The sequence below is a fragment of the Acipenser ruthenus genome, chromosome 36 (genome assembly GCF_902713425.1).
Source record: "Acipenser ruthenus chromosome 36, fAciRut3.2 maternal haplotype, whole genome shotgun sequence".
Taxonomy (NCBI): Eukaryota; Metazoa; Chordata; class Actinopteri; order Acipenseriformes; family Acipenseridae; genus Acipenser; species Acipenser ruthenus.
In genome coordinates, this window is record NC_081224.1 from 6,931,432 (window position 1) to 6,954,561 (window position 23,130).

At 44.4% G+C, this 23,130-nt stretch overlaps 1 protein-coding gene across 2 annotated transcripts; it reads left to right on the top strand.

The window, feature by feature from the left end:
* Nucleotides 1-1,381: 1,381 nt before the first annotated feature.
* Nucleotides 1,382-22,932, top strand: LOC117402168 (uncharacterized). 2 transcript variants are annotated; one of them, XM_059008054.1, is made up of 8 exons: nt 1,382-2,687; nt 7,664-7,939; nt 8,057-8,183; nt 8,883-9,013; nt 17,202-17,271; nt 18,169-18,271; nt 19,826-19,940; nt 20,685-22,932. In XM_059008054.1, exons 1-8 carry the CDS (start codon nt 1,554-1,556, stop codon nt 20,832-20,834), a joined length of 2,106 nt encoding a protein of 701 aa, XP_058864037.1. In that variant the 5' UTR covers nt 1,382-1,553; the 3' UTR covers nt 20,835-22,932. The 2 variants fall into 2 exon arrangements, with proteins under 2 accessions (XP_058864037.1, XP_033858943.3); XM_034003052.3 differs by having other exon boundaries at nt 7,664-8,183.
* Nucleotides 22,933-23,130: the final 198 nt, after the last annotated feature.

Sequence of the window (23,130 nt, forward strand, 5' to 3'; positions counted from 1 at the left end):
CTCCATAAGCAGAATCGCCAAACGCCTGCTTCACCCACCCTAATATCAGCGTGGAATTCCGCTCAATCGAAATCACGCAGTGCGTACAGGTGGATGATCATTTTGAAACTACAGTATAGTCCAACTATAACCTTTGAGCTGCTCAACAAAAATGAAATGCATGCACAGTGGTTTAGTGAAAAAATTAAAGATCTTTTTTATTTTTGCATTTTGTCCTGCATACCCACTGACCCTTAGAAGTACCCCCGGTTGAAAACCTCTGTCCTGGTGGATAGAGCTGAGGGACTGGGATATAAGCAGGGTGGGCTAGTGGCCATTACTAAGGGGCTGGGAGACACCATGGCCTAGTGGTTAAAGTTAAGGACTGGGGTGAGGTATGCATTGTGTCCAAGTAGTCAGAGCTGAGTGAGAGAGAGAGGGCTGTAGTGGGCCCTGATTAGAAGTGAGATGGAAGGCAGTCCGGTCTGTGCTTTGGACCGCCATAGCCTGTATTTTTGTGCAAATTAGAAGCCAAGTAAGGAACTCTGGGAGTGGGAAGCACTCCATGATGTAATTTTAATTTGAACGTGTCTCGCAGTGCAGTGCAGATATGGTATGAGACTGTATGAGAATGCGTTAGTATCCCAGGCAAGATGGGGTGCAGTGTTTTTGTTATACTGTATTGAATTCAATTGTTTCAGCAGTGGTTCTGTGCCAATAAACATCTGTGCTTACGTTTCTATCCTCACGCGCGTACAATGCATTTACATCACGAGACGTTTGCATGCTTCGTTGGTTCGATGACAGCGAATGTCATTGGTAGGCACCAATAATGGAAAATTACACAGTATGGAGAAAAATGTATGACAGGGAGGGTGCGCATTAAACACCACAATCACTTCAGGTCGTGTGTGTGTGTATATATATATATATATATATATATATATATATATATATATATATAATATATATATATATATATAATATATATATATATATAATATATATATATATATATATATATATATATATATATATATATATAATTTGTTTTTTTTAATGTAACTGGTATTTTTTTCTGTATCAATTTTTATAACTGTCGACAGGTGTCTTATGTAAGTAATCATTCTGACTTAAAATGATGTCGAGTATACAGTATGAGGTTATTTGTTTTTGGTTTTAAGAGATGTTAATCCTGTAAACAAACCAATACTGTATGAACATTGCAAATGTGTACTTCATAATATTTGTAAGATGTTTACAAATGTTTTATAGTAAAAAGGAAAATAACAATGAGGCCATATATAATCTTTTACCGGTTCCCTTTAAAAAAAATAAACACGGCATTTGAGAAGGCTGAAACGTCTCGGTTCCACCTTAAATGACGCTGCCTCTACTATTCTTCTGTGCGCTATCTCTGTCGATCCTCCTTAAGCGCACGCTGTGGGCAACGCAGGCGTACAGCAAGGCTTCCGCTTCATTCCCAGCCGGGCTCGGACCGGATCGGAGCACCTTCGTCACGTCGGAGAAGAAAGCAGCACACCGCACACCTTAACCGAACCAAACACGCCACCATGACCGAACCTAAATACCGGGAGTGGATTCTGGAGACCATAGACTCGCTGCGCTCAAGGAAAGCCCGGCCAGACCTTGAGAGGATTTGCAGGATGGTCAGGAGGCGACACGGGTCAGACCCGGACCAAACCCGGACAGAACTGGAGAAGCTTATCCAGGATCAAACCGTCCTGAAAGTCAGCTACAAGGGCTCAATCTCGTACCGCAACGCCGCCAAGGTGCAAAGGAAAAGCAGAAAAAAGCTGGTGGAACCGGAGGCAGGCGGTGACAGTGCAGCCGCTTCTTCAACTGGTCGGACAACGGGCGCAGAACTAGCCAAAAATGCAAACCCAGCTCTTAACAGTGCTTGCATTCCCGCAGAAATAAAGACATACAGCTGCAAGGACACAGCGTGTCCTGGGGAGGTGCAGTGCAATGACCCCCATTCAAACAACACGGGAGAAAACAGCGTGAAGGATGCGGGAGACGTGGACCCGGGTAGCGGAAACAGTTCTTGTATGTGCTGTGGCGCAGCGGGCTGCAAAAGTGAACCTCACAATAATGGTACTGGTTGTACTAGCAGCAGCAACGCGAATGGCCCGAAAGACAAGAAGCTGCAACAGACTAGCGCTTTGAGTAACGACACGAGTACTCCTGTGAACTGTGGGAATAATATTAAAACACGGGGTTCCCGCGGGCCAGAGCCGGGCGTGTGCAGAAGTGCGTGCAGCTGCACGGATCATAAAACTTGCAGCCACCGGCACAACAAGCAAGCGCCGCTCAAGAAGTGTAGCAGCAGGGTCACTTACAAAGCCTGCCGCAGCGGCGCAGCAGAGGCTAAACCTGATTTAGGGGACCGGCTTGTGGCGTCTGTTCGAAGTCTTGCAGAAAAGAGTGGACCCTCCGCTAGTAAGACGAGTCACACACCGCTCGGTCTGAAGGAGATCCTGGGGTTCCTGAGCTCACAGGAGCGCCTCTCCCAAGAGAAGCTGACCCGCAGTAAAGTGAAAGTGGTCTTGGAGAGAGAGGTGGCGAAGGGGCGGCTGCGGAGGACGAGGTTCGGGAATATCACGCTCCCGTTGCGGGGAGAGGTGAGGAAGCCAGCCGCTAGACTGGTGAAGCCTCCGCAAGGCAGAGGCGGCAGAAAAATAAAGGTACATAATTCGAAACACGTCGGGTTTTATTTTATTTATTTAATTATTTTTATTTTTGTTTTTATTTTTAATTTGCATTTAATTAGCACAACACGTCGATATACAAGAAAACAAATAATTAACAGATCACAAAAGCAGCTGTTGTAATACACCAGCGAAGACCACAGAAACATAATACTCTTTAAGAATACATTTTCCCCCGAAACAACATATGCATGTGTTTTTATCCTGGTTTTATAAGTGTTCTGAATTTTTATAAATCAGTTTTAATTAACCTTAAAAATGATTTATATGACTTCAAAGTGATGCACTTTAAATACCCTACGTGACCATGACAGTCCGTTCATTTACATCATGGTTCTAAGAGGAGATCTACTGGTATCGTATTACGTGTGTGTGTAATATATATTTCTTCATGACGTATATTTAAGTCATTTAAATGACGCTGGTATAAAAACACACTTTTATGGAAGTCCACGTGCGATGTCCACAAAGGGTAGCAGATACTGTGGTGCTTAATTTAAAATAAAAATAAAAAAATAAACCTAAAGAGAAAGCCGCACTTGTATTAATTGTGTTAAGCACGCGTATTGAAGTACAGTGTCATTATTGTTCTATTGCACATTGCCTTGAGACTGTCTGTCTAGTATTTGCAGACCGGAAAGCTGCATTCAGACACGCTGTACTGGTGTGCGCAGGCAGCTGAGACTGTTTCAGACGCCTGTTCCGTTTATTTTTAGACGCTGAGGGAATTGCACTGGGTGTGTCTAGGGCAGACCGGCCGGCAGCATTTCTAGGTGAGAATGGCTCTAGGTGTATTGCAGTGGCAGTGCCGGCCAGCTGTGAATGGGCCTTTTAGATTGCTTAACATTTTCTACCGAATGAAATCCATAAATCTGAACAGCTGCGTTTGTTATGTTAATGGGAAAGAAACGCATGTTACAGCAAACACGTATAAGAGATATCTAGTACTGTATGTGTAACGGTTTAAATGCCCTATTGAATCATTAAAGCAGCTATTGGGTCATGTGCATGGCAGGTAAGAGTGATGCGATTATTTTATTAGCTGTCTGGTGACCGTGCCAGAGATCTGAGTTTTACATTCACTGAATTGTGGGCACAGTTGGGGCTTTTCATTAGCTAGATATTAAAAACGTCAGAAAGCAGCGTTTTTAAAGGAGCGCACATGCCCAGTTAAGCATCCCTCTAAAAGGTTTAGAGTTTTTTTTGTTTCCTCCACATTAGCAGTTTAGAGGCATGTTGACCGTCCTGTGGATAGGTAGAGGTGTCAATGCAGGGAGATAGGGAGAAGGTGTCAATGGAGAGAGACAGAGAGAGAAGAGAGGGTGGTGGGTGTCAGTGGAGAGAGGAGAGGGAGAGGGTGTCAATGGAGAGAGGAGAGGAAGAGAGGGTGGGGTGTGTCAGTGGAGAGAGGAGAGGATGGGGGTGTCAATGGAGAGAGGAGAGGGAAAGGGTGTCAATGGAGAGAGGAGAGAGAGAGAGAGGGTGTCAATGGAGAGAGGATAGGGAGAGGGTGTCAATGCAGGGAGAGGAGAGGGAGGGGGTGTCAATGCAGGGAGAGGAGAGGGGGTGTCAATGCAGGGAGAGGAGAGGGGGTGTCAATGCAGGGAGAGGAGAGGGGGTGTCAATGCAGGGAGAGGAGAGGGAGGGGGTGTCAATGCAGGGAGAGGAGAGGGGGTGTCAATGCAGGGAGAGGGAGAGGAGAGGAGAGGTAGGGGGTGTCAATGTAGGGAGAGGAGAGGGGGTGTCAATGCAGGGAGAGGGAGAGGAGAGGGAGGGGGTGTCAATGCAGGGAGAGGAGAGAAGAGGGTGTCAATGCAGGGAGAGGAGAGGGAGGGGGTGTCAATGTAGGGAGAGGAGAGGGAGGGGGTGTCAATGTAGGGAGAGGAGAGGGAGGGGGTGTCAATGCAGGGAGAGGAGATGGAGGGGTGTCAATGCAGGGAGAGGAGAGGGAAGGGGTGTCAATGCAGGAAGAGGAAGAGGGAGAGGAGATGGAGTGGTGTCAATGCAGGGAGAGGGGAGGGGGTGTCAATGCAGGGAGAGGAGATGGAGGGGTGTCAATGCAGGGAGAGGAGAGGAGATGGAGGGGTGTCAATGCAGGGAGAGGAGAGGGAGGGGTGTCAATGCAGGGAGAGGATAGGGAGAGGGTGTCAATGCAGGGAGAGGAGATGGAGGGGTGTCAATGCAGGGAGAGGATAGGGAGAGGGTGTCAATGCAGGGAGATAGGGAGAAGGTGTCAATGGAGAGAGACAGAGAGAAGAGAGGGTGGGGGGTGTCAGTGGAGAGAAGAGAGGGTGGGGGGTGTCCGTGGAGAGAAGAGAGGATGGGGGTGTCAGTGGAGAGAGGAGAGGATGGGGGTGTCAATGGAGAGAGGATAGGGAGAGGGTGTCAATGGAGAGAGGAGAGAAAGAGGGTGTCAATGGAGAGAGGATAGGGAGAGGGTGTCAATGGAGAGAGGATAGGGAGAGGGTGTCAATGGAGAGAGGATAGGGAGAGGGTGTCAATGCAGGGAGAGGAGAGGGAGGGGGTGTCAATGCAGGAAGAGGGAGAGGAGATGGAGGGGTGTCAATGCAGGAAGAGGGAGAGGAGATGGAGGGGTGTCAATGCAGGGAGAGGAGCGGGAGGGGGTGTCAATGCAGGAAGAGGGAGAGGAGATGGAGGGGTGTCAATGCAGGGAGATAGGGAGAAGGTGTCAATGGAGAGAGACAGAGAGAGAAGAGAGGGTGGGGTGTGTCAGTGGAGAGAGGAGAGGATGGGGGTGTCAATGGAGAGAGGAGAGGGAAAGGGTGTCAATGGAGAGAGGAGAGAGAGAGAGGGTGTCAATGGAGAGAGGATAGGGAGAGGGTGTCAATGGAGAGAGGATAGGGAGAGGGTGTCAATGCAGGGAGAGGGAGGGGGTGTCAATGCAGGAAGAGGGAGAGGAGATGGAGGGGTGTCAATGCAGGAAGAGGGAGAGGAGATGGAGGGGTGTCAATGCAGGGAGATAGGGAGAAGGTGTCAATGGAGAGAGACAGAGAGAGAAGAGAGGATGGGGGTGTCAATGGAGAGAGGAGAGGGAGAGGGTGTCAATGGAGAGAGGAGAGGAAGAGAGGGTGGGGTGTGTCAGTGGAGAGAGGAGAGGATGGGGGTGTCAATGGAGAGAGGAGAGAGAGAGGGTGTCAATGGAGAGAGGAGAGGGAAAGGGTGTCAATGGAGAGAGGAGAGAGAGAGAGAGGGTGTCAATGCAGGGAGAGGAGAGGGAGGGGGTGTCAATGCAGGGAGAGGAGAGGGGGTGTCAATGCAGGGAGAGAGGGAGGGGGTGTGAATGCAGGGAGATGAGATGGAGAGGGAGAGGGTGTCAATGCAGGGAGAGGAGAGGGAGGGGGTGTCAATGCAGGGAGAGGAGAGGGGGTGTCAATGCAGGGAGAGGGAGAGGAGAGGAGAGGGAGGGGGTGTTAATGCAGGGAGGGGGAGAGGAGAGGCAGAAGGTTCCCGGTTCAAATCACACCTCAGCCACTTTCTCATTGTGTGACCCTGACTTAACCTCTTTGTGCTCCGTCTTTTGGGTGAGACGTAATTTTAAGTGACTCTGCAGCTCATGTGTAGTTCACACACTCTAGTCTCTGTAAGTCGCCTTGGATAAAGGCGTCTGCTAAATAAACAAACAAATAAAGAGGGAGAGGAGAGGGTGTTAATGCAGGGAGAGGAGAGGGAGGGGGAGAAGGTGGGGTTGTTCATGCAGGGAGGGAGAGGAGAGGAAGGGTGTGTCAGTGTAGGGGGAAGAGAGAGAGAGAGAGAGAGAGAGAGGGTGTCAATGGAGGGAGAGGAGAGATTGGGGGTATAAATACATGGAGAGGAGAGGATAGGGAGGGGGTGTAAATGCGAGGAGAGGAGAGGAGAGGTGGGGGCATTTTGCTTGTCTAACCCAGTCAGTCCACCTGCATACTACATCACATGGTATTCCTGAATAGGTGTTCCCCTTTTCAGAATCAGGGAAAGGATTTCAATAAGCAAGCTGTCAGAATGTGCAGAATGACAGCACGGATGTCTGTTCTGGTAGTAAATGGCTAACATTCATCACTCCAGGTCTTTGTGCTAACCATGCCTTTAATAATTCACATGAAAAAAATAAATCCAGATTATAAAGTGTTAAATCATTTAATTATACAGTAAGACTTATACAACTGTGTCAAATGCACAAATGTTGGGCTACTGCTGCCGTCAACATATTTAATAATAACATTGTAGGAGTATTTTGATTCGAGTTAGGTATGTGTAGCCTGTGGGAGCTGTGTGTGAACAGCACCCATCATTGTGATCAGGCTGTGATAGTGGCAGGGATGGGTGGGGGGGGCGGCAGGGATGGGTGGGGGGGGGGGGGCGGCAGGGATGGGTGGGGGGGGGGGGGCGGCAGGGATGGGTGGGGGGGGGGGGGCGGCAGGGATGGGTGGGGGGGGCGGCAGGGGTGGAGGGGGGGGCGGCAGGGGTCCTGAAGGAAAGGAAACTAAATAGGAAAAAGGAAAAGAGAGAATTGAAAGTAAAAAAAAAAAACTTGCTTTAAGTAAGGAAAATCTTTTACTGCAGTGTTGTGACTTTGTTAATTCGGTAGGGATAATGTGACGTGAACTGTGCAATTAATTCTTGTTGTTTTTGTTTACAATCGTCAGTTGTCCTACAAGCAAGGACAGAAGTGGATACCTGCTGTCTAAATCAATGATCATATTGTGAGAAATGTAGTGAGGCTGGTGTAGGTCTGGAGGTGAAGCTACTGGTATTGTATCTGTGCTTTTGTTTTCAATTGTACAATACCTGTTAGTCTGTAATGGAGCTCACGGTCTGGAGTTGCCTATCCCTGTCTTACACAGCACAGCACACAACACTCTCCACACAGGGGTTTATCACCCATAGAACAAACAAAGGCAAGACTTATCATTGGACTGCTGTCCTGCAGTGTTTAATTCATTTTCTTTTTTCAGGAAGAGAAAGTCATGGAAGGAGGAGAAGAACCAATGGAAACTGAACCAATGGAAACCGACTCCTGCGAAGAGGAACCAACAAGTGTGTCTGGAGACCAAAACCCAATCAAACCGCCTTCAGAGGACCAATTGGAAGAGCCGAAAAGTGATGTCACCGGCACAGAGGAGTGTAACACAAACCAGGTTCCCCCTGAGGAGGACGACATTAAAAGTCTTCCCTTGGAATCTCCTGCTGCTGAACAAAGTTCCGCCTGCCAAGAGGCAGCACCAGTACAGGTAGTCAACCCCTCTTCCCCTCAGACAAAGGAGTCCAGCTGTGAAACTGGTCAGTGCAATGAGGAGCCGGAGGAAGAGAAGAAAGCTCCTGGCAGTAACAATATTCCTTCTGAACAGAGTGCGGAGTGCCTCCCTTTAAGCAACATTGTGAAACCATGCAGCAGTGAAACAAGCCCCCCTGAGGAGTGCCCCACCGAAGCCTCTAAAACTGAAGAAATGCCCCTAGAGCTGCTGGACAACACAGGTAAATAACCCTGCTGGTTGTGTACAATGTGTGCGATTCTCTCATTACAGTGGCATTGGCTTGAAAAATGTATTTGACAGTGCAGCCCTCGGCAAAATGTGAACCCTTTATTTATGGAGCTTGTTTTGTGTTGAAGACTAATAATCCCTGCTGTGGCTAAAGGAACTTGAACCCAGGCTACTGAAAAGCATGCAAGATTAGAAAGTTAGTGTGCCTTCTGTGCAAGTATTTTATTTACTAATCATCCATTCTGTGAAAATCGTATATCTCTTGCACTGACAAGCCTATCGTTGTGATGAGGGCTTTGTCCCAACACACAGAAATGTAATCATTGGAAAGTAAACTCTGATTTCTGATTTATCTGAACAACCCCTTGGTAAGCCCTCTTGTTTGCTTTTCTAAGCCTCAGTCGCTGCTATTTACAGAACAGTTCAGTACTGTATGTTTTCTTTTCAAAGGTAAAGTGCTGAACTGCATCTATTTGGGAGGCTTCTTGGTTGGGAAAGTCATATAAAACAGTCTGTCAGTTAAAAGCACAGTTTGATAATCAGAACAGCCCCTGCTCCCAGTTAGTTCAGATCCGAGAGGTTTTGCTGTCGTTTGATACTGACGTCTTAGTCAGAAACATTGTGCTGGTTACATGTGTGGTCGGAGGTGCCGTGTTTTTGTTTTCTGATTACTGCTTGATTGTATCTTCAGAGGAAGCAGATCCCAGCCCGGTGGAGACCGAGAGAGAGGCAGTCTGCCTCCCTCTCCACCGAGCCGTCCAGAGCAGAGAAGAGGAGCTGCAGACTGAGAGCAACAGTGTCCCTGCGGGCACTGCAGTGGAGGTGAGACGGAGTGTGCTTCCCTACAGCAGGGTGCAAACTAGGACCGCGAGACATTTATATCCTTTATATACCGACCTGCCAAATAGAAACAATAGGCACTCGTGTGTGAAAATGTTAGACCACTTTGTGCTTTAATTAAGCATTTTAACCCTTTGTGGTCGCAATTTTCCCTTTCCGGTCCAATTTCGGACCCTGTCCGACATCATCAAAAAGACGCAAAAAACAGGTCTCCAGTAGTTTTTTCTTCGGAAAAAGCAGAGAAAACCATTCAATGGCCGAGTGAGACGGATAGGAGCCGAGAGAAGTCGAAAAAAAAAAGGGCGTATCTCATGAATACTGATAGACCCGGCATCACATAGATAACACGGACATAAACAAACAAGATAGCTGCTACCGCATCCAGCGTGCAAAAATGATTTCCATTACATGAGAGTAGATGTTAAAACTTCATGCTGATTTGAACTCGGCTCTCGCCAAGATAAGCACCAACTAAGACGTAGCTTTACAGTAAACTAATGTGATCCATATGTGTCTCCATCCATTTGCGCTTCCTTCCATATGATGATGTAGATGTCCTTCTGTCTGGTGTTGATGGCTGAAGTGTAATGCTGGCTCCAGGGATCAGCTTATTTTGTCTCCCTAGCGCATCAGCACACACAACGGCTGCGATGCTGGCTCCGGGGATCAACCACAGTGCGGTCTCCCCAGCGCATCAGCATGACAACCGTCTGGATTGAGCTAAGTAGGGTTCATCTCTGGGGTCTTCAAGTGGGCACCTTCCATCCTCGGTGTTTCGTCGACTAGCCCACGACACCTCAAGAGGGCTCGACGGTGATTCTGGCGTCCCAGCATCATCCCCCTCCGGCCCCCACTCAACTCAGCCCAGCTTACTTACCCGTACATCAGCGTTTCTTTCTTTCTATTGTGCTTGAGATCCCCAGCCAGAATCTTTCCGTCTCAACCACAGCCAGTTGCTGCTCCTCTCTGCTGCTTCAGATAAGTTCTTCACTGTGCAACGCAACTCTTGGCCACTGAATCCGACATCTCTGAGAAACCGGGTTGTAGAGTGTGCCACACCTCCCCTGGGAAAACCGGGACTCTCCATCCTCGCTGTTCCGCTTCAGTGGCTAGTTGAGCATACCGCAGTTTCTTCCTCTCATACGCCTCATCTACAGCATCCTCCCATGGCACTGTTAACTCTACAAGGTGAACAAGGCGTGCTGATCCAGACCACAAGACAATGTCTGGTCTAAGGTTAGTGGTGGCAATCTCAGGTGGAAAAATAAGCCGTTGCCAGCATTTTCCAGTCTAGCAGCTTCCAGTTGTCCTGGACAAGGATTGGTTTTAACACCTTTTCTTGGTGGTTGCTCTCCTGGGCGGAGGAATGTTGTCTTTTGTGTGTAATGTTTTGATGGAACAGGTGGCAACTTATTGGTCATGTTACGCTTGTCTTCCAATGCTAAGGCCAAACATCGCAGCACCTGGTCATGGCGCCAAGTAAACCGTCCTTGGCTAAGAGCCACCTTACATCCTGTCAAAATGTGCCTTAATGTTGCAGGTGATGAACACAAAGGACATGAGGGATCCTCTCCTACCCAGAGGTTTAGGTTCTGTGGTGATGGGAGAACATCATATGTTGACCTGATGAGGAAACTGATCCTGCTCGGTTCCATTGACCATAGGTCTTGCCAGCCAATCTTGCGTTGTTCCACACTCTCCCTTCTCATCCATTCTACCTGCTTGGCCTGGGAAATGGCCTTTATACACCTCATCCTCTCCTACTGCTTTTGCACCTTGTTGACTACCAGCTTCCTCCGTTGAGCTGGGGCTGCCTTGTGCCATGTAGGAGGAGTTGAACTGAGACCAAGACCCCCTCTTCCATGCTGAACTTGCCCCATGATATCACCAATTCGAAGGGCAGCCTTTGCATTCTCCACAGCTTTCTTTGCCGCCCACTTTCTTCCAGTTTTCAACACAGGTGCTGCCTCCCTTATGCATTTGTCGCGTGACTCTACTAATGTCATTTCCAGTCTGACCTTGGTGCACTTAAACTCCTCGGTTAGAGCGGAGACTGGTAGCTGCAGTATTCCTTTACCATAAAGTCCCACTCTGCTGAGGCAGCGTGGAACTCCCAACCATTTCCTGATGTATGAACTGATTAAAGCTTCCAGCTTCTCTACTGTTGTCAAAAAAACCTTGTACACAGTCAGTGGTCACAACAACCTCGGCAGTAGACCAAACTGAAAGCACCAGAGTTTTAGTTTGCCTGGTAAAGCGCGGCTGTCGATGCTCTTCAACCCTTCCACTGCTTGTTGTCTAACTTCTCCCACACGAACTGTGTCCTTTAGATCCCCGTCGTACCATCTCCCAAGACTCTTCACTGGCTTCTCAGACACTGTTGGTATTGCCTCGCCATTAATGAAGAACGTTTTATCTACTACTTTACCTTTAATTATAGAGATGCTCCTTGATTTAGTGGGCTTGAATTGCATTCATGCCCATTCAATGTTATTGGTTAATTTGCCAAATAACCGATCAGTGCAGGCTACTGTTGTAGTCATGGTTGTCATGTCATCCATGTATGCTCGAATTGGTGGTAGCTGCATTCCAGAAGCCAAGCGCTCTCCTCCCACTACCCATTTTGATGCCCTAATGATTACTTCCATTGCCATGGTAAAAGCCAGTGGAGAAATGGTGCATACTGCCATTATTCCAACTTCTAGGCATTGCCATGTAGTGCTGAATATCACAGACATTTGCAGAGCTTTTTTTAGATGTTGTAGTAATAAAATAACGACTTGGATCGCATTATTGAGGAGTTTGGTGATAAAACGAGTGATCAAGAGATGATTTATCGGTATGCACTATTAAGAGTTATTTGAAAAATATAGCGAACGAGGGGTGGGACGAGGCTGGAGATGCAGCACTGAGTGTCCTGTTGATATGCAGTGCCTTTTAAACCTGTTTTACTGTGAAAAAAATACTTTTAAACAGCGCGTCTAAAATAAACTGCACGTGTGAAAATAAATTGGACGCGCCTGACAAGCGCTGAATAAATGGACCGCTAAGGTTTAAACAACGTCTGAAAAATCTGTATTTTACCATTTGTGGCTATGTGTTCCTTTTCTGTTTAGTATTTTAAATGAATTGCATGTGTGGCCTATTAAAGTCATCAATTAGATAATCACTAATTTGCCTATTTTTGGTTACAGTTGTTTGATTTCATATGAACTCAAAACTACAGAAGCATTGGGGTGTTCTAAAACGTTTGCACACAACTGTATAGCTGTGGATGAGCTCAGATCATCCTTCACTTGAGCTGCAGCAACTCATAGATTTTACTAGTTGACTAGTTGGTGCCAGTAGTTGAGAGATACCTGACTAATGTGTTTCCAATTTCAGAAGCTACAGCTTTGTGCTCTGCAGTTGAAATTTTAAAAAGTAGCTTTTGGGTTGATTTTGTTTTAATTCAACCCACTAAAATCCTATATTTATTTCAAATGAATATAAAATTAATGAAACACTGGGGATATTAGCTTTTTTTACATACGTAATTTTTTTTTCACAATTTATGCACACCTTTTAAAAGAAGGCGTTTTAAATCGTAAATCAGAGGCCTAAACAAGTTTAACTGTCTCTACTTTCGTATAATAAACGTTCTCTAGCAGAAAAGCTGACAAACACATTTGCGTGTCACCCTCGTATTTCACGTGACGTTGGTTTCTTGGTAAATTCAGAGACAGAGTGTTGCCCTGCAGTGTGTACTGTAGTTTACCATAGTGTAACGGGCATTCATTTGCATATTATTGAGGATGATGGAGTGGTGTGGGGAATGCATCAAAGAGTGTTATCTAAAAAGAGTGTTGTCTAAAGCCCCTTTCACACTGGCACTGCTACCCGGATCCTGGCTACCCGGGTCACAATCCCACGTTGAGTGAAACCACGTACCTGGGTCGAGCGAGACAAAAATGCATGATGGGCATTCGTAAGCAGATGAAGTAACCAACAGCCTCGCCTGCGTGGAGGTTTCACTCCCCCAAGGAACATTTCTGTTTATTCTGTTTAGCTATATTTCTGTTGATTGAGACACACCATGAGCCAGATTGCAGCAGGGATGAAGAAACATTTGCTCCGACGATTCTGAACAGATGAAAGGGTGGTCATGTGAACGTTGGTGTTCCGGAGCATTGCGTATTACGGACTTGCATCTTCAAAAAGCAGCGTGAAATCTCGTTGCGACCCGGGTAGAGCATGCCAGTGTAAAAGATTATGATTCGTTTTTTAAATTTGCTGCGTTTCCTGTGAATGTGCTAATACCATATTGTTTACAGTTGATGTCCTGTCATACTGGCCAGTTCTTGAATTAACTGATTTTAAGGAAGAAAAAGAAAAAAAAAAAAAAAAAAACGCTGAATTTAAGCACATTGCTGAGCTCATTGTTCGTGTCTACAAGCAGATGATCCCGTTTCCTAGGTGATCAAAGACATGCACTCTGGTTGTCTCCAGTCTTTCGTGTTACATTGACTTATACAATAGATTATAACAGTGGTTCCCAACCTTTTTCAATGTAGGGACCACCTTGGTGTTTGGATTTTTCCAACGGACGACATGCACACATTTTTTCACAACAGCATTTCTAAATGAATGTTTGTGTATACAGTGCCTTGCATAAGTATTCACCCCCCTTTGGACTTTTCCACATTTTGTAGTGTTACAATCTGGAATTAATGGATTTAATTGGGATTTTTACCATTTGATTTACACAACATACTTAACACTTTGAAGGTGCAAAATATTTTTTTTATTGTGACACAAAAGTTAATTCAACAAAAAAAAAGACATTTGTTGGTTGCATAAGTATTCACCCCCCTGAGTCAATACTTGGTAGAAGCACCTTTGGCAGCAATTACAGCTGTGAGTCTTTTTAGGTAAGTCTCTACCAGCTTTGCACATCTGGATCCTGCAATTTTTGCCCATTCTTCTTGGCAAAATTGCTCAAGCTCTTTCAAGTTGGATGGGGACCGTTGGTGAACAGTAATTTTCAAGTCTTGCCACAGATTCTCAATCGGATTGAGGTCTGGGCTTTGACTGGGCCATTCTAAGACATTCAGGTTCTTGTTTTTAAACCACTCCAGTGTAGCTTTGGCTGTGTGTTTAGGGTCATTGTCCTGCTGGAAGGTGAACCTCTGCCCCTGTCCCAGGTCTCTTGCAGACTGAAACAGGTTTTCCTCTAGAATTTCCTTGTATTTGGCTCCATCCATCTTGCCCTCAATCCTGACCAGTTTCCCAGTCCCTGCTGATGAAAAGCATCCCCATAAAACGATGCTGCCACCACCATGCTTCACCGTGGGGATGGTGTTCTCAGGATGATCAGCAGTGTTGGCTTTGCGCCACACACAGCGTTTTGCGCTAAGGCCAAAAAGTTCAATTTTGGTCTCATCAGACCAGAGAACCTTTTTCCACATGTTTGCTGTGTCTCTCACATGCCTTTTGGCAAAATCCAAATGGGATTTGATATGGGTTTTTTTCAGCAATGGCTTTCTTCTCGCCACTCTTCCATAAAGCCCAGCTTTGTGGAGCGTCCGGGTTATAGTTGTCCCATGGGCGATTTCTCCCATCTCAACTGTGGATCTCTCCAGCACCTTCAGAGTTACCATTGGCCTTTTGGTTGCTTCTCTGACTAATGCCCTCCTTACCTGGTCACTGAGTTTTGGTGGACGGCCTTCTCTAGGCAGAGTTGCGGTTGTGCCATATTCTTTCCATTTTTTAATAATGGATTTAACGGTGCTCCGGGGGATGTTCAAAGTTTAGGATATTTTTTTATAACCAAACCCTGATTGTTTGCTTCTCCAGAACTTTATCCCGGACTTGTTTTGATAGCTCCTTGGTCTTCATGATGCTGTTTAGTTAGATATGCTCTCTAACAAACTCTGGGGCATTACAGAAACAGGTATATTTAATCTGAGATCATGTGACACTTTAATTGCACACAACTAATTATGTGACTTCTGAAGGCAAGTGGTTGCACCAGAGCTTATTTAGGGGTGTCACAGCAAAGGGGGTGAATACTTATGCAATCAAGACTTTTCAGTTTTTTATTTGTAAATAATTTTGAAAACTATGTAGATTTTTTTCCCCACTTCGACACTATTTTGTGTAGATCAGTGACAAAAAATCCTAATTAAATCCATTTTAATTCCAGGTTGTAACACTACAAAATGTGGAAAAGTCCAAGGGGGGTGAATACTTATGCAAGGCACTATACATGTAGAAAGTAAAGTATGTATATAACATACATAACTTAATGAGATTCCTGGGCTTAAGTCTTTGCTATCAGGTCAGCAGGAATGTTGGCATTTTGCACATTGAAAGTTGCTGATGGCAAAATTGTTGTGTTTTTTTTTTAAACTTTTTTTTCACATTCCGAATGCTTTTTAGATATAGCGTCTCAATGTTGCAGGTTTAAGAGTTTTGTTTGACAGATAATGTACTGGGGCTTTGGGTTGTCCTCGGATCCAGTAAATGTAAATATCAGTGCTGGTCCCTGCAACCGTCGATTGGAGAGTGTACAGGATGTTTCTTCCCACTTCTTGTGGGCTGTGATGTGTATATTGAACAGGATTGGTGGCACACAGCATTATAGCATGTTGGTTAAATATGACGGCGTCAAGAACACATTATTTCCAGAAGTATAGAATTTTACATATAGTCTTGTGAGATGTTAACCTGGCTGAATAAACCCATATAATAACATGGAGCTGAAATCGATCGTTCACACTACGGTACAGTTCACAAGTCAAGCTACAAATGTAGCCTCTTTTTGTTTCACATTAACTTCTGTTACTATAGGCCGCTAACCTCTCCAAAAACATATGGAGATACAGGTCTATTCCTATATCCCTGGCAACACTGTAGCACATGTTTCATATCGTTGAAAATGAAAAGTAATTTATTCATTCCAACCGGGTTCGGAATATCCAATGAAGTGCGCTATTTTTATGCAGAACGAAAAGGCTGGGAGAAGCAGATTTGTTTGTTTGTTTGTTTGTTTGTTTGTTTGTTTGTTTGTTTTCTTCCCTGAACAGTGGACACATTGCAGTAGATAGCATGAGCACAGATTAGAAATATGTGCATTTACATGAATGCTACATGTAAACACATTTTTTAAATAATGCTGGCTAAAAAAAAGAAGTCTAATTTTGACAGACAAATGTGCCTTCATAATGTGTAAGTTATTTAGTTAGTATTTGTTTCACATTAGAAAGCTGTTTCAGTGAATGGCGGCTTCACACCTGTAATAAAAGAAAACAGATAAAGGGGAAAATGCAGACTACATACATATCTTAATTATATATCACGTGGTTAAAGGTATATGTTGTGTTGCTCAGTAATATTAGTAGCACAACGTGTGATTGTGTAGAAATGGGTTTTTGCATGAACTGCGTACCTGAATTTCAGTAGTTGTTTGCGGACCACCTGGAGTTTACTCACGGACCACAAGTTGGGAACCACTGGACTATAACAATGCTGGCAGGGTACTGTGCATTAAAGATAGGACATTGCATTACATTGTATTTCAGTACAAATACAATATTGTTGCAACACGGTTTGAACATGCATGTGTTTCGATTTGTTTTTTATAAAACTTGATGCAGTTTTAAAGTTTGCAAATGTTAGAAGCAACGTAGTACACACTGGGCTGTGTTAAAGTGTAGCAGGACCACTGTGGAATAGAGATGGTGGTGCAGGAGATCACTGCACTGCAACACAGTTCTGTGGCACAGCTTTATAAATACATAATGTATACAAAAACAAAGCCAACTAGTCAACTGCTGATTCTGCACATCGGCTTCTCCTCCAGTCAACTTGTCCACTTTTCCACCAGTTGTTGCAGCTCTACCTTTCACTGTCATGCTGACCCTACGACACCCAGCTCATAATATCAGCACGAGCAGAATGATCACAGAGGGACATTGGGTTTTCATGTTTGTTTGTTTGTTTGTTTGTTTGTTTTTTCGAAATGCAAAGGAATATTCTTTAAAATGTTAGGACACATTATTTTACTGTGCCTTTTGAAACCTGAGCCACGTATTCATGTAGGTTTCACAGCAGTGTTTTGGGTCGCAGTATAATTGCTTGATTCTGTTTTGTATTTTAATGTAATTTTACTGTGCTGTCCCTCCTTTAGGATGAGAAGATGCTCCATAGAGAATGTGACACGCTGGCTGCCTCGGTCCTGTCAGTACCGATGGAGAGCTGTGAGTATCTATATCAAATCTGTAGTATGTGGATGTTAGCATGATGACCCTGACGTGATACTGGAGTGGTGGTGGTGATGTGTGTTCCTGACATACACGTCGCACACTCTTACACTTGGCACAATAAGGATGCTGCCTGTTCAGCTCACAGGAAATGCACAGCACTTTAATCACTGTGATCTTGATTAGCTGGAGTATTGGTATCAAGCTCCGGAGGGACTCATTAACGAGAATAAAGGAAGGAATCTGTCCAAAGAAGTCACTGTTTTGGAAACAGCCTTAAACTATAGAATGATTTAAAGACGTGCTTTATAGCCTCTAAATTGTCATACGAGTTGAATTTCTTACCTGTTTTATCAGGGTTACTAACTATTCAAGCAAAACTTCCCTTTTTAGTCCACTTCTTAAAGTACACATAGCTAACAAAATAATTCCAGTAACTCTTTTCTAAAACATCTTGGCATCACTTCGTCGATCACACATATTCCTATATGAAAGAAGGCACACATGTGAAACGTGTATTTTATTTTTACGTTTATTTAATCTCATTCATCTTTCCCATGCGGCGCTTCTCGTTAAAGGAACGAATCCGACACAGTTGCTTCTGGGAGTTTGAGTCCTTGTAGGAAAAACGATTCAGAATGTTTCAGTTCTTTATACAAAGGCTTCCTGAGAGCATTTCTTTAATGCATTTCTCCAGAAAAAAAAAACAAAACATTTGAAATGTTTGCCATTCATTTTCTTTTAAAAGAACTTACTCACGGAAGGTAGACGCATCTGTGTTTCCGATGACTGCCGTGTTTTCCAGTTGACCGGGAGTACAGCATTGAGCTCTCTGCAGTGAGCGTTGATGAATATTCTGCTCTTCAAGCTGCCTGTGTTGCTGTGTTCCCTCAGGTGGCTGTGCAGTGGAGGCGGGCGTGGCTCCGTGTTTGCTCACCCCCTCCGCGTCGCCGGGGGAGACGGTGGGGACCGAGCAGCGAGTCCTCAACGGAGACGTGTGAGTGGATGCTTTCACTAGCAGAGCGAGGCACTGGGAGTGTCATGCAGAACCATTCTGCTGCATCACAGAGCAGAATGGTGAAAACAGTGGTTAACCAAGGCAAAACAAGTTCAATGTACAGCATTAGCAGCAAAATTACCTTGCAAATGTAACTGGGTCAAATGTGTGAAATTATCCTTCCCCAATCTATTTGTCACCTTTCATCCCAAATGGCTGGTTTCACAGACCCAGATTAGCTCGAATCTTGGACTCCCTCATGTTGTCTGAGATCAGTGCCAACTGGGCTCTGTGAAGCGCATACACTATTGGTCGAAAGAAAACATTCAATAAGAACTGTCAACGCTCCTTAAAATTGTTATAGCAAAAATACGTTTTGGCTGTGAACAATTTAGGTTCAGAGTCTACAGTTCAAAGTAGGTAAGTGTAAGAAAATTCCACCAGTTAACACAGGGTTCTATTTTTATGGTTTGAATGAAGTATTTAATTGTTTTTAAAGCTGAATTGATCAGTTTCCGTCAGTACCGTTCAGTTGGTAGCAGCAGCCTGTGTAAATGACACATGCCAGAAGTCCATCGGTTAATAGAGGGCATTGTATCTTACAGGATCGGACAGGATTAGTTCTGCTGTATTTTTATATTGCTAGATCTTTGGTATTCTCATGCCCTGTGTTTTTCTAATCATATTACTTTTAAGGTGGTTCAGGGTTCTATTTTAATGATTTAAACAGTGGCAGGTCTCAGTACTGCTGTCTAATGTCATTTCTGATGGGTCTAGATCTACGCCCTTCCATGCTCCACATGCTCTCTCCATATTTCCTGTAAATTGCCTTTCTCTACAGCAGAGACAGTCTATGGTTTTGTTGAAGCATGTCCAGTCAAAATGTAAATTGATGTGTTTTTAAACAAATAACATGATTCCTGAGCACAGAACATTTGATTCTCTGCCTTTTTGGATTTAGGAAACTAATCCTATTTACAGTTTATTCCAGTTCCTGTGATTTTCTGTTTCATTATGCGCTTCCTTGTCATCAGTGTGTCTCTTTTAGTAAATCAGGCTGGGCAGCTCCTGTCCAGATAATTACACTGGGCACCAGCAGAGTTAATACATCATGAGAACATAAAGGCTTGAATGTTCCTGGGGTTTTTAGAGGCTACTTCGTCGTTTGCATAAGAGATGTCCTCTCGCGCTAAAACTGTGCAAAATGACAAGAGACATGGAACACACATCGCATGAACTTATAAGAAAAACAAAACAGATTGTACTCGGGAACTACAATTAAACATAACTGTCTGGTTTCACAGACCCCACTTAGTCCTAATCTTGGATTACGTCATATTACTATAGGTGTGGTAGTCCAAGATCAATGCTAATTAGGGTCTATGAAACTAGCCAAAAGTGTTGTTTGTTTTTAACTTTAAAATCGTACCTTCGGTTCTGTGCCTGGGATGACCTCTGTAAACAGGGTAAGATGTACTGAAGTTCTGACAGGTCCTGAGTGAAGATTGGTTTATTTCTCATACGTGGCGTATTGTTTGTGTCCTCTGCATGCAGCTGTGTGAAGGTAGAGAAGTGTGCTGTGGACCCCGTGGACTGGAGCGTGGCGGACGTGGTGAGCTACTTCACTGCAGCCGGATTCGGGGAGCAGGCCGGAGCCTTCAAGAACCAGGTCAGTGTCTGCAGTGCAGACGTAGGTCACGTGACTCACTTTGGTACTAATAGCACCAGGGGATGAATGTCACCGACAGGTTGTTGTGGGCGTCTGGATTGCTGCTGCTGCTGGCCACAAGAGGGCAGCACACACACTTTACAATTCATATTGGTATGATCATCATTACTGTGGGTATTCGCAGTTCCACTGTATGCAGTGGCCCTGCTCTCCAGTGGAGGACAGAAGCACACCTTTTCCTTTCAGTTCTACAGTACCATGCCGAAGTTCTGTGGTATGGGGTTTTCTGAGTTGAAATCTAGGGATCAGGTAGCAGACTGGATTGTACACCCAGAACTTTAAACACCCAATCATAAGATAAGTAGAAGCAAGTACTAAAAGAAACTAGGAGAGTGACATGGTCCGCATTCCTTCAGGGCTTTCTTTCCTGTCAGTAACTAACAAGCTGCTTCCCCTTATGACCAGCATGCTTTCAGTCACTAACAAGCTTTGACACCGCTGGGGTGAAATGACAAAACCAGTAAAGCAGTAACAGACTTCCTGGAAGGGAAGGCAAGCAAACTAAGAACTTTCTCTCACTTAGTGTTGTACCAGATGTCATGTTTTAAAATGAAAATGCATGTGTGCTATATCTCCACTTCAGGGAATGAAAGGCACAACAGGTGAGATTTATGACATTTTGTGAGCTACAACCACTATAAAGAAACATTTGTGAACTCAACCCCTCTGTTCTGAACCCAACAGGAAATCGACGGCAAGTCCCTCCTCCTGATGCAGCGCAGTGACGTGCTGAAGGGCTTGTCAATCAGACTGGGCCCGGCCCTCAAGATCTATGAGTTTCACATCAAGGTGTTGCAGAGGAGTCACTTCCAGGTGGAGAGCGCCCTCTGCTGACAGTCCAGGGGAATGAACAGGGACACTGCTGCAGAGGGAAGCCTGGACACCTTAAACTCTTTATACCAGCGGGATGCCATCGGCGCAGAACCATTTTTTTTTTGCAGTTGTTGTTTTGAAACCCTGCAAGCCCTCATACACCAGCAGAATCTCCTCCTGTTTACACTGACTCTGTTTACAGACTCGCCCGCTAATCTGGGATTACGCAGCGGACAAGCGTGCTCAGTAATGCTTTTCAAATACGAAGACAAAACGATAATAATCTAAACATCAGCGACTCTAAATACAATAAAAATACAACAATACATCCATTTTAAATGTGTTAGTGGTGTTAACATCTGCTGCTGTTTAGACAATTACAAAATATCCCAGATGGTGTCATTCCAGGCTTTGTCAGGGGTATGTAAAAAGCTTGCACCCGTTTTTGTACGACAGAGAAATGCTTCACCCTTGACGTGCGCAGTCGGCTTCCGGAACCGTGATTTTAAAATACGGGCTGATTTTTATTGATATATAAAAATGTTCTTTTAAACTATGGAATTAGTGTTTGTGTTAGTAATGCTTCTTTTTGAGAACTCAAGTGATCTCTGCGAAATATAAAAACAGCCAACGCCCATCCCCCTAAACGACCTGGGCATTCGCTGCACAGACCTGCTGCGTGTGGAAAAGAAGGGGGTCACAGCTCAAATGGTAGAGGATGCAAACCCATTAAAGGTTAGAGAAAGTCACATCCAGACTTAATCATTTTTCTACAGCATGTACAGAGGGCGGACTCTTGCTAGTTTTTTTTTTTTTTTTATTGTCGCTGCTATAAACAAACAGTACCTATGCCAGAGAAACGTTAGGATGCCAGGGACTGTTAATCAGAACATGTTTGATTTTCCAATGTCTTCCATCTTCATACAAGTTCAGTTTCATTCTCACAAATCCACCGACCTTCCCTTCGATAGCTGCAGGGCAACACTGTAAGAGAACCCCCCTTTTTGACTGCGTTCACACAATAGCCTTTAACCCCTGTTGTAATTCAGTAGGAACTTCTAGATTAGTCAATTCATGAATTCAGAAGTTTGCGGGACTCGCTACACAATCGGCCCCTGTGGTGTGAAGAGGCACAGTCGCATTGGGGGGCTCGAGTGAGTACCTGCATGTGGGGAGGGCTGCGAAACAGAGTTGTACTATCACAAAACTGAAACCAACAGTGACACAGAGGGCAGTAGAAGTGGTACTGAAACCTTAAGTGACTTTACACTTAAATAGAAACAAACCAAGCACAACGAAACAGTAACGCGAGGAAGCCAAGTTCTCCTGAAGCTTCCATATTTTCCTTAAATGTTTTAAAAACATTTCCTACCTTTTTGTTATAGCAGCATTATCATTGGTCCCCATTTATCATTGCGCTGAAGATCCTCTCGTTCTTTGCTTGATTTTTTCTTCTTTCAAGTACTGCACGCCATGTATGCTGTTTTAAATGCCTTCACCCCTCCCTGTACTGTAACTGATCTACAGTGGGAGTACGGTCTGATCTTGGGTGTAGAGATGTCCTGCAGCCTAAGAAGTGATGAGGTACCATGAGGGATACCTTTATGTTTTTTAAAAATGAAATGTCGTATATGTATAATGAAAATGAGAGTATACAACACAGATGCTAGAGGAGTAGCAGTAATGTTGCTTAATACTCCTAAGTGTTTAGAAACGTGTTAATGGAGAGGGATTTAAAGCACAGCATTTTGAAATGCTCTCTTTGGGGAATGTTTGTTTTGTTTGTTTCAGTGCGTTCAACCCCATACTCGTCCTGTCGCATTATATTTTGTAAATGAGCTGCTTTTTGTTTTAACATGTTCTGAATCTCTTGCCCCACAATGCATTGTTAAGAAGACTGCAAGCAGGGGTACCGTGACAGGGACTGCGAACGTTCTCAACAGAGACTCAAATACCTTTCCATTTATACTCGTGAAATTATTCATTAAAGTTGTTAACTGTTGTGTGACTTGTTTCCCTGGATTTCTTTATTTTATTTGTAATAAATAAATAAATAAACAAAACAAAAAAAAGCTTTTTAATTCAAATCTAATTGAAATAAAGGTAAGTTCCAGATGAACGAAGTATTGTTTATGCTTTCTGAATTTCTGAAGTGTTGTATTTGAATAATCTACATGTCCTTTTTGAAAATCCAAAGCGAGCAGAGAGTGTTGTATTTGAATAATCTAAATGTCCTTTTTGAAAATTCAAAGCGAGCAGAGAACAATACTGTGCTAGTTATAAGATGTTAAGCATTTTGGGAACAAGAGAAGCCTGT

What these genes read in the sequence shown, in the direction of transcription:
- LOC117402168 (XM_034003052.3), top strand. Translation starts at nt 1,554, where the DNA reads ATGACCGAACCTAAATACCGGGAGTGGATTCTGGAGACCATAGACTCG. An exon ending in GAGGCGGCAGAAAAATAAAG is followed by an intron (nt 2,688 to 7,663) that starts GTACATAATTCG and finishes TTCTTTTTTCAG; the next exon opens with GAAGAGAAAGTCATGGAAGG. An exon ending in CCGGAGCCTTCAAGAACCAG is followed by an intron (nt 19,941 to 20,684) that starts GTCAGTGTCTGC and finishes TGAACCCAACAG; the next exon opens with GAAATCGACGGCAAGTCCCT.